The sequence below is a fragment of the Castor canadensis genome, chromosome 3, assembly GCF_047511655.1.
Source record: "Castor canadensis chromosome 3, mCasCan1.hap1v2, whole genome shotgun sequence".
NCBI classification, from domain to species: domain Eukaryota; kingdom Metazoa; phylum Chordata; class Mammalia; order Rodentia; family Castoridae; genus Castor; species Castor canadensis.
Genome location: NC_133388.1, coordinates 141519407 through 141531434, shown reverse-complemented (window position 1 = coordinate 141531434; position 12028 = coordinate 141519407). Strand labels below are relative to the sequence as shown.

At 31.8% G+C, this 12028-nt stretch overlaps 1 protein-coding gene across 11 annotated transcripts in view; it reads right to left on the bottom strand.

Annotated features, from left to right (window-relative positions):
• Window positions 1–12028, bottom strand: part of Pkia (cAMP-dependent protein kinase inhibitor alpha) — a 77709-nt gene that overhangs the window by 3507 nt on the left and 62174 nt on the right. For 5 of the 11 annotated variants that reach the window (XM_074068743.1, XM_020182285.2, XM_074068745.1 and 2 more), the window contains 2 exons: window positions 7260–7400; window positions 3086–3263 (listed from right to left, as the gene is read on the bottom strand). In XM_074068743.1, the coding sequence (XP_073924844.1) occupies window positions 3086–3236 (151 nt within the window). In that variant the 5' untranslated portion in view covers window positions 3237–3263; window positions 7260–7400. Of the gene's footprint in view, window positions 1–3085; window positions 3264–7259; window positions 7401–12028 lie in introns of those variants that run through there. The other 6 variants (XM_074068747.1, XM_020182289.2, XM_074068746.1 and 3 more) reach the window with 2 other exon arrangements.

Sequence of the window (12028 nt, the reverse complement as noted above, 5' to 3'; positions counted from 1 at the left end):
AGCTTTTATTTACGGACGGTCATTATATCATATTGGAAGCTTTAGACATACTCTGATGTCTGCAATCCTCATAGAGGCAAGTGTATTTTCTTAGTAGTCAGTTTACCATCAAGAAAATAGTGCAAGTTTTTAAAGCTTGGTCTACTCGATATATGGACAGCATGACTCAAAAACAAAATACATTTGAATTTTCAGAGTGGCTAATGATTAGCGATACTCTTGATAAATAGGCAGCAAATCTCATGACCAGATCATGGCATTCAAGTACAGTTTTACAGGTTGCAGAAATCAGTAGTGTCTTGAAGCAAAAATCAGAGGTGGAAGCCTTTTTAGACTCTCTTATTTGAAAAAATATTTTAAAATTGTATTTGTCATTATTTACAGCACTTGAGGATAACACAACTGATTTCAGGTTTCTTTTGGTTTCTCAAGGTTGTATTAGTTCAAATTAAAAGCAATAATGCAAGATGAAAGGACATTATGTTAGTTGGTCAGTGTCTTTTCCAATAGTTACAGTGGTCTCTGGGCTGCCCTTAGAAAAAACATGAATAATTCCAATAAAACCCCCCTCATAACTGTACCTACAGCAGCAATTTTGCAAGTGACATAGTAAACACTGAAATTTAATAGCACTTTCACTCCATATTTGGTCACTTTGTCTTAGTGCAGGCTATAGGAAATCACTGAAATATATGTATGTGTCATTTTGTTACTGGGCAACCAAAATGACAAAATATTTTGGAGGTATTGCAATAAGAAGTTATATTAGTATTTTTCTAAGAGTTTGTTATCATATTTCAATAGGTGAGTGTAAGTAGATTGGCATATTCTTTGGACTGTAGTATTGAAAGACAATTTATCCTTACTCTAAAAATATACAAACAAAACATCTCTCCATACTTCAATAATATTGTCTTTATGGAAACTGAAAGAAGTTTTACATGAAAATCATATTTTGTTCTAAAGCATGACCCAGGATATAACCTTGGCATTATATATAATAGATTACATATCACAGTTATACAACATTTTCATATACTGTTTTTATTATTAAAGTAATGAACAAGTTTCCAAATGTGCAGATGGTATGAATCGAGGATGTAGGGATTAGCATGTTACAGAAACTTGATAAACAGGAGAAGCTCTTGGTAACCAAAGGAATGAAGCCAAATTGGGGCAGATGTAAGGCTAGTAGAAAATTTAGGGATGAAAGTGACTGAATAAATACAAGATGAAGAATTTGATTCCCATGAGGTTTTGGATTTTCTGGTGTCTGGAGATACTCCTGTGGGCTTAGCATTATGCTGCTAACAGACATGTTAGCATACTGATTAACAGTTAGATACTGATTAACAAGTCATGAAGCAGCATAAACTAAAACAAAGTAGAAACAGGAATTACAAAGGAAGCTCCTCAGAATTCTCAGTGATGCTACATCTGCCACTGTATATTGACCATTTTTTTTGTATTTTAGACTTCCATACTGTACATTTATTACTTGTAATTCTTTGTACTAAGAATAATAAAGTCAGTGCTGTTTATAGTTTGCCTAGTTCTAGACTTTATGATATGAAGAGAAACAGAAAATTTTCCAAGGGCGTAGAGGATTACAATTAACATGCAGAAATGTTTAGAAAAGAAGATATTTGGAAGCATGAAACTATTTGAATTAATTCAAATTATGCAACTGTAATATACTTAACACAAAATATAATTTTTATTCATTATATTTATTAATATGCAATCTCATTTATTATTTAAATTGTTAACATTTCCTAATATTAAGGATGGCTAAAATTAATTCAGTTATTTAAAACAGAATGTGCATGTAAAATTAAAATATAAATTTTATAAAAGAAATGAGCAAATTCTCAAAGACATAGACAAATGTATTCATTCGTTCCATTAAAACAAACTGTAATAATCTTCTACTTTGGGAAGTAAATATTAGTAGTAATAGTGGAGAAATAATGAAACTTAAAACATACTTAGATTTATATTTTCTGAAGTGGTCATGTTAAAGTTTTATCATTAATCTGAAGTTGAAAAAAAAGAATCTGTGATCTATTGACCTTTATCCATCACATAAAGTTCTATTTGTAGTTTAACATTATCATTATAATTAACATATATATAATGTGACTCAGTTTTCCAGTACTATGAAGACTTTGTTAGAGAAAGTCTAATAGTAAAGACATATTGAATGTTACAACTAGAATCAGAAATTAGTATGTGTTTTTCTCATGTACTTAACTGTGTATTCTTTTTACCTTTAAAGGTTATTTTTGCACATGTCTTCTCAAGTAAACACATTTAGCTTTAATATTTTCAAAAGTTATGGATGGAGAAACTGTCAGTGGATTTATTCTAATACTCAGGAGTAAGGCTATTAACTATTTTAATGTATTTAACCTGTTTTTCTTTTTCATTATTAGTAAAATCAGACTACAAGGATACGCAATAAGACACATTTTCACAAATCCATTCAACCATGAAGAGAAAACTAAAAGGCCCCTTTTCCTAAGAATTACTTATATAACAAACTATTTTATTTCCCAGATAAATTGGTCCTGGAGACCCTTTTCTTCTGAAGTGCTTTTTAGGACTGAGGTTCATCAGATACACTTATGAATCTTATTAAGTACCTATTAAATGTGGAAGGAGGCCAATATTATTAATTATAGGAGCTCCAACTATATTTCATATTCTATATAAGCAACTTCAAAGCTTTTGTAGAGATTAGGATTACAAAATGTCATGTGTTTTATGGTTGTATTAATAGAACTAGGTAAGACTCTGCATTTGAGTGGGAATCCCTTTAAAGTCATTAGAACAGTGGGAGTAATTAAGAAACTCCTAGTAGATTTTCATCTTGTCTACACTTTTTATCTCTGTCAGGTTACTTTCAAATGTGGCTTTTCATGCCCTAATCCTAGTTAGTGCAATGCAATAAATTATTCTTATATGCATAGAAAGATGTGTATATATTTGAAATAAAAACATTTGTAAATGCCATAATATACCTCCACCCAGCACAATTAAAAAATAATAAATAAAAAAGAAAAATGTGTATCAAATGACTCACCTGTCTTGTTGATATCAAGACCTGCTAATTTCAAGGCTAATTCATTGCTGTTGCCACTTGCAGAGGAAACCAGGATATCATGTATTGCATTTCTTCTACCTGTTCTTCCTGAAGCAATAAAATCTGCATATGTAGTTTCCACATCAGTCATTGCTAACAAATATCCACATAGCAGGGACTACAATAGAAATAAAAATTAATAAGTAAATATAATATTAAACAATCATAAACATTTTACAAAGATATTTATTAAACTATTCACCTATAATGTGAATATGAGATCACTGTCTTATTAACAAGTAATGCATTTGATTCATACCTAAGTATTTAGATTAAAGGCCAGGGAGCTTTTTGTGTGCAGGGTGCAATGATAGTAAATATTTGGACTTTGAGGATTGTATATTCTCTGTTTCAACTACTCCACTTTGTCCTTATAGTTTAAAAGCAGCCATAGACAATAAATTGAACAGATATAATAAACTTTATTTACAAAAATAGAGGACCAGTTTAGCACATGTGCTATTGTTTGTTGAAACCTGGTTTAGATCATGAAATTCTCATTCTCTAATAACATTTTAGCCATGAATTTGAGATCAAGAATGGAAATGCTACAACCTAGGGTTAAGTACTAAGAAAGTACACTGTTCGTGTGTAAGAATACCAAAGAAATTAACCCAAATCTAGTTTGTTTTTTAGTATCACCATACACGAACAATTCTAAACACTTCCAGTGATCAAATATTCCCTCAGTCCTCTGCTTGCTTTGGTAAGTCGTTTCTTGAGAGGAGTAACAAACTCTCTTGATTGAATCTTTGAAATGAAATTTTTGAATCTGCAGTAAGTGAAAGTGAGTTTTGACCAACAAAACTGGTGGTATACATATTTGAAACTGTTATAGTTTGTGTATTGAATGTCCTCAAAAGGCCTATATTTTGAAGGTTTTGTCCCCAGCCTGTGGGATACTATTGGTACATAGTAGAACATTTAGGAAGTGATGAAGTTAGGTGCTTGGGAAAGGAATATTATAGCCATGGGCCCTCTTCTTCCTTTTTGGCTCCTGGGTGCCATGAGTTAAGCAGCTCCTCTGTCCTGTGCTTCCACCATGATGCACTGCCTCACCACAGGCCCAATTTCTAAATGAAGTAGTTTTGGAAATGAATTTGGAAATTCTCTCCTCTGGCCATAGTCAGCTTTTCTCTTTCTTTTACACTTAATAGATCAATTCTTCACACTGATACTGTCTTTAATTCCTTTAGCCCTTTTTATCTTGGTGTCTCCTAGGTTTTATGGTATGTGAATCAATCACCCACCAGTTCCATGTAGCTTTGAATTAGCATTAAAAAGCCCTTTGATCTATTTTCACCACAGCTCTCCTTTCTTCTCCTCACCACTGGGGAAACTCCATAGTATACTTTCTTTGATCCTACTACTGGGTGACAGAGTGTTACCAGAAAAAGTTATAAAATTGTGCCAGTTGGCTCAATTAGAAATTTCTGATTATTATTAGTAGACACTCTGAGTTGTGCAGAAGTTCTTTATTCACCTCTAGTTGACTCTTACACTTTTCTCTGTGGGAAGGATTCACAGCCCTTTTCAATCCACATGTCTGACACCACCTTCCTTAGTTGATGACTGTATCTTTCCTCTCCGAGAAGTGACAGAATCTCTACTGTAAGTTCTCGTAAAGTTCTTCCTTTCACAGAAACATTTCTATGTACTTTTTTTTTCTTTTCTAGATGAATTGTCCTCTTTATTTTTAAGACTTCATTTATTTCCCATTTTATTTATGTCCACTTCTCATTAACTTGACATGCCACTCTGCAGCATGTTTTTATTTCTCTTCCTTGATATCCATGTCTAATCACTTGGCATATAGTGTTAGTTTTTACTTGGTGTCACTCATATTTACTCTCTGTTAAACATAGGAAACTCTTACTGTAGGACTATTGATGACTACTTACATTTTCCGAGTTTCTTCTTGCCTCAGTCTATCCGAAATAGTGCCAGAGTCACATTTGGATCTTTCTCAAAAACCTCCAAAACTTAATCCACATTACGAATTCTCTTAACATTTCTTTGAAGGCTTTCTATGATCTGGACAGGACCCAATTTTGCTATTTTATCTTCAGACACTTCCTCTCATGTTTGGTATGTTATAGACTAATGTACAATATTTTTCCAGAGCTTCTGTGGTAGTATATTTGCTCAAGTCTATTATGCCATCAAGAATGGCTTTCCCTATTAAATTTGCTTGTTGAAAGGCATCTAGCCTCAAAATTCAGCCAAAAATTGCCCTGTCTTTCATCACTCTTCCTATAACTTTAATTAGCACTCTATGGGCCTGATTTTTGCCTGCACAGGGCATTTACATTCTAATCAGCATTACTGTAACCTCTCCTTCTAGACAGATTGCAGCCTCTGAAAGGACAGGAAGTGTGTTTTGTTAATATTTTAGTCACAGCAATTCCTAGCACAGTCCCTTGCACATAGTCAGTATTAAATGAAAATGTGTTAAGTAGAAATGATAAATGAGGAAGAAACATACTAATTACTTTTCGTTAGAAGCCATATAGAACTTCCCTGCTTCTTTATTATACTAAATTATCAATCCTAAAAATTCATCTACTTCAATCTAGAACTTTTTACAGATGAATATGAAAACCAGATAGTACAAGTGATCTGCTCATCAGTTAATTAAGTTCCTGGAACTTCCTTGTATAAACTTCTACCACACTCTATTTTACAATTTGCTTCTATAATTTGGAATTTGAATACAGTTTTTGATACTGGGGTAATTCAGTGCTACTAGTTACAAAGACATTTACGTTATCTATCAAGATTAAATAACACACTGCTTAGTCTCCATGTTACTTTGAAGGTTTAGAACTGAATTTATGTATCAGTCTAGCAAATACATCTTATAAATATTCAAGGGGAGGTGAATTTAGAGGAATAAGCTCTTTCTGCAATCATTTTCAGTCTCTTTTTATGGCTTTTTTTTTCAAAATATAGGCTTTAAAAATAGTACAACTGCTATTACTCCAAAGTAATAAACACATGCAGGGAGACATATATAAGTATATGATGTGCTCACCTTTAAAATGTTCAGATGTAGATTTCATTTGATTGAGTGATAGAAAGTTGTGAGATCTTATTCATGTAAGTTTACTCTCCCATTAAGCACTTTTGAAATACATTTATTAGATTGATGTGCATCCAATTGTACTCCTTTAAAGTGACATAGGAGCTATATACTGAGCATTCAATTATAGTAGCCATTATAACTATGATAATAATAGCTGATATAAAGGTAGCATTTCATTCTTTATTATGCTTCCTTTCTCTAGACAATAGATTTCTTTTATGACAAAAGGACATATGTGACAAATAGCACACATTAAATATGTAAATGAAAGAATACAATAAAATTTTCAACAAAATATATAAATGCTATGTACTCTATATTTTTATCTTTCCATTATTATCCTTCTAGTGAATTCCTATTAGGTGCTGAAAAATAGTTATTTTTACAAGCATCTTCTCTCTGTCTCTCTCTCTCTCTTCAGTCCCAAACATTTAACATTGGTCAGTTTAGTGATAAAACTTCCAAAGATCCAGAAGTGTCTTTTAGTTCAACTATATCTGTATAGTTGACTATAGATGACTTGGACTTTTGCTTAGAAATTCTGGAAACCTATCACAAAAATTATGTCTAAGAGATATTCACAAACATACAAAAAAGACAAATTTTTAAAAAGTCAAATAAATGTCAGCAGGTTAGAAAAAGGCCCTAAAAAATGTACCCAAATTGGACTTTGATTCTTCATTAGAGTTTCTTCTTCATGGTGCTGTAATTGGAATTTTCGACATGTGAAATTTCTAAAAATTCAATAAAAATTCATGAATAAGAAATAAGCTTGCTCTTTCTTTTCTCCCATCTTAAAAAATTAGCCTCAGTTTCTTACTCTGTAACAGCAGAAACAATAGTACTGCTCTGAGAATTCTTCCTCAGTTCCTGAACTGAGATATATAATTCATGTTGGTCTTTTCCTAGTTTATGCCCTTTACCTAATATCATATTCACAAATGATATGAGAGAATAAATCAGAGGTCTTACTCTAGTATAATTTACAAATTTAAATAGACTTAAGAGTCTGTGAAAATATGTACTTACGTTTCCTATATTAGACAAATTGAAGTGTTCCTCATCGATGTATCCTAGAAGAAGCTGGGCCTATCAAGCTGCTGAAATGATTTTTATAGTGACATTGAGTCATGAACCAAATGGTGACTGGAGAACATGCTAATTTTACTCCTGTAAATGGGACACATGAAATGAGACTCACAGACTTGGAAGAAAGAATGGAGAGAATGTTATCAGCATGCACTTAAGATTTCTAATATGAATAGAATGATTTCTTATAAAAGTATAAAAGAAAAAGAAATTCTTCCTGTTGTACTACTACAAATATGATTATCTAATTTGTCAACTGTGACTTTATGAAATTATGTGAAGTGTGTTAAAAGCCTTTGAATAGTTAACTATATGCTTGGTGCTTGGCCAACATTCATGATTCAGAATTGTTTTGGTCTCAGGTATCTGCAACATTTCAAAAGATTATGGAGAACGCCAGTGAGCTTTCATTTAGGTGGAATAAGTCTACTAACATCAACCATATAAGAAATGAAAAAAAAAACTGTAAACAATTTAAATATTTATTCACTCAAAAATACCAATAAATACATTATGTATTGATAGAAATATTTTTAAAGAAAATGAAATATATTTTCCAAAGCAATAAATAAAGGCAAGAATTCTATATAGTTTCACATTTGCAACTCTGGCTTAATTTTTGCAAATGTCTAGCTTAATAAGAGACATTTGGTTTCCTAAATCTGTGACTATATTCAATCTGTTTCAACATGTTGTTTTAGTTGAAATTTATGAAGAAAATCTGGTCTCATACAGATTTTTTTGTTTGGAAAAGTGACAAGAATTTTTAAGTCTTTGCAGATACTTGTGGACTTTATCATTGTGCAATCTAAAACTACAACAATATGCTTTGTATACCGTCTGGTTAAAATCTCCATTGTCTATCTTGCATGTTGTATGGATCTTTTGTCCATGAATAAATATATATAATAAATTTATAATATATAATAAATATGCACATATGTTTAATATAAGGCATTAATCATTTAGAAAATATTGGTTCACTTGGTTACATAAATTTTCCAAGTAGCAGAATCATTCATTATATAATATATTTGTTACTAATGCCACCTGTTTTATCAGAAAAGTCTTTAAGAATTGACAAACTGAGAAGTTCATGGGGCCAGATAATAAGTGTTTCAAAATTGTAACTTTTGTCTGAAAGCCCAGATATTGGCAACAGATACTATTGGATTTTGTTTTCCTTGCAGTGACAAGTTTCCTTTATTAAATCTTTGCCAAATGCTCAACTTTGACTAACCAGTTTGCCTTAGAGTTGCTCTTTCTTCTAAAAATGGTGATCCATTTAAAAAGTGTTTGGTTTTTCTATCAACTGAAATAGTTGCACAGGGATTTACTTGAAACAACCTGTACTTTAGTACATGGTAGAGTGATTCATAGCACTTCCCATTCCGTCACATGGGATAGTGAAAAGATGTGTATTCAAGGGTTGAGATTCAACAAAAATAAGACTTTTTACTGCTCTGTCAAATACATTCATTAAAAAATATTGATTGTGAGTGTGTGCTGGTGAGGAATACATAGTAGAGTTCAGTACCACTGGCTTGATTAGTGCAAAAGTACAGTAGTTTTTCCATCACACCTTCTCACCATCAGTGCAAATGTTAGCCTTTTTTCCTTTCATGAGGATGTTTATATACTTTTTTTTTGTAAATTCAGAAGCTTGTTAATTGTATCCTTAGTTAACTTCTTTTTTGAAACTTTCTTAGTCCTAGACTCAAATACTTCGCCCCTTCTTCCCCATACTGTTTAATCAATCCAACCTTTAAAATGAGAAATCATAGCCTGCAATTGTTAATATAGCCAGAAGCACCATCTTTCTTAAGGAAATATTTTCACCATCTATTTGGGGAACAAGTGACTTCAAAGTTACTCATAAATACCTCTGTTCATTTTTGGCTTACCCCTTTTTGCCATTCCTAATAATAGCAATTTCTCTTTTTTTTCCCCCTATGCTCCTTAAATCTTATTTACACCTCATTTTCTTATTTTCCATGGAAAATCTTGTCAAACAACATTATGGGTAAGTTCAAGTCCATACTACATATTTTTTTCAATTCCTTTTTCTTTATCCATACATAAAAAAATTTCCATTTATTTATTCAAGAATCTTATGCCCAACACTAATACCTGACTAGTGTTCTTGATTCTGTCTTCAGTATCATTCCTTCAATTCTACCTTCTGCTTCTGGTCTCTCTTCCTTGCTACTTCTTCAATGCTTATAAAACTGTTTCCATCTTCCTGTTATAAAATCTTGCATGTTTTAACTCTGTACATTGTTATATTCATTTATTTTTCTTTACTTTCACAATCTAAAACTATTTCAACCTCTTCATTTTTGTATATATTATCACTATCTTTTAAGCATCTGTAATAAAAATCTCAGAATTGTCTTCAGCTACTCCATCTCACTTATTATTCACATCCAATCATTTCTCAAATCTCATTGTTTAATTCAATTCTTTTGATATCTCTTAAATATTCTTTATTTCAATTCTTCATCTGCCTATACCTTCATCATCTTTCTCCATTATTGCAATGGAGACTAACCACTCACTATTACCTAAATATACTCTCTTTCAGCTTACCTTTTATACCTTTATAGAATTAATTTTACAAAACACAATAGAACTAAAAAATATTCAGTTTTGGTTCTTAGGAAGCTAAAAGACATACTTCAAAATTTTTGCCCGTCTCTTTAGAGTTTTGACTCAATCTGGTTTACTAGCTTCTCTTTCCACCATCACTCTCCAGTGCTAACTAGGGTCCAATTGTAGCAACACATGTACTCTTCCTGCTCACTTTCTGTTACTGGTTTTCTCTCAACCCGATGCACTATTCTCCCAATGAATGACAAAAAGAAACTCTTCTCATCTTTCAACTATACTTTATAAGTCATAACCCCTTTCATATCTCCAAATACAATGAATAACTTCATTATTAGTGTTTATTTAATTCTGAATTATGTGAGAATTATTTTCACATGATCATTTCCCTGTACCATATTTTATTTGCAATATGAATGTTTGATTTCTGAACTCCTCACAATTTTTGCCAAGGAATTCTGTACATTGTTTTTACCTCCACAAAATATATTTGGTAAATTTGTTCTTGATCATCTTATTCAATATCCTCATTGGTAACGTAATCTTTCAAAGTCATACCATTATTTATAGTAGAACTCAACCCAGAAAGCATGTTTTCTTATTCTTATTCAGTTTGCTTTCCTGACTGGTAAAAAAACTTCGATTTCAGAAGAATGATTGTAATCCCTTTCTCCAGTACATTTTTCCTTTGTATATTCCCATTTATAATAGAAGATTTAAAAAATAACCCAAGAAATAGCAAGTACTTTGGAATTCCTAATTAACTTATCTAAGTTTCATTTTATTGACGGTTTCCTTTAAGTTTTATTAAATCAAATATATATGACTAAAGTTGCAAATTAATGCCTGGAGTAATTTGTTCCATCCTCATGTTAGGGCTTTTTACATCATTTATTTAATATTTCAAAGAACGTTTAAATCATTTATTAACTGATCTTTGCAGTACCCTTGCTGATAGAGTCAATTAGCTATGGAAGTACTGCTGGTTGGCAAGTGACAAGTAATATTATTTGCACATTACAAATGAAGAAACTAAAGCAGAGAGATGTTAATTGACTTGACCAGTGTCTTACACAGTCAGTGGCAGCACTAAACATCAGAATAAGGATCTGGGTTTGTTTACATCAAAATCACAAAAGCATTGAAAGCCTGCAGCCAGCAGTCATTTTTCTTACATAATACTTTCTAAATCCTTTGTCTAACCTCCTCCTTCACTAGCTCTGTATGAGTGCAATGAGGAAAGGTACTTTAAAAAGCTGTACCTTCTCATTAAACTAATATTTTCCCCCACATCAAGTAAATATTTAAGTTTGAAAGGATGTTAGAAAACCAATATATTTCTTTTCAAAAGCACTCATTATTAATTTTCCCATATTTAAAGTCATAATGAAGCCCAAGTTTTCTGCACTGTTCCTAGGCATTACTGACCAAAACAATAATGAAAGGGTTTTTATTGATGAGTATTTTATGCATAATAACAAAAATATAAAAAACAGACACATTAAAAAGTATATGAAAATGATATAATTTAAATTTCTTAACTCTATCAGTATGGTATTCTCATTTTCTCAGGTTTAAAGATGAAACAAGAGCAGTTTGGAAACCTTAAGTTACGAAACTAGTAGATGATTTACCACTTTCACAATATGTTACCATTTTCCAACATTTGTTTTGGGACATTAAATTCACTACATTTTCATTAAAGCTTGCTCTTGATATTTCTTTTAAAATATGCAAGTAATTCATATACCTTTTTGAGACGTTACTGCATAAAGTGATGGTCTGTTGAAACCTCTACGGAACCTGGATTTCTCATATTTTCATGTGATACACAGGTATTAATTAACACTACCATCTCTTCCTTGATTTCCATGCTTTTTTATAAACACTTCCTATTCCAACTCCCACATATCTTGGGGATGTTCTTTGAATTGAAATGTCTCACTGCGAGGACCGTTCAACCTTAGGATCGTAACGACATACTCCCTAGGGACTATGCCTTTGAGCAGAATCTCCAAAAATATTTAACACCCATGTTCCAAAACATGACAAACCTACAAAACTGAGATAAAACATGTTTAAATAACACTTTCAACACCAAT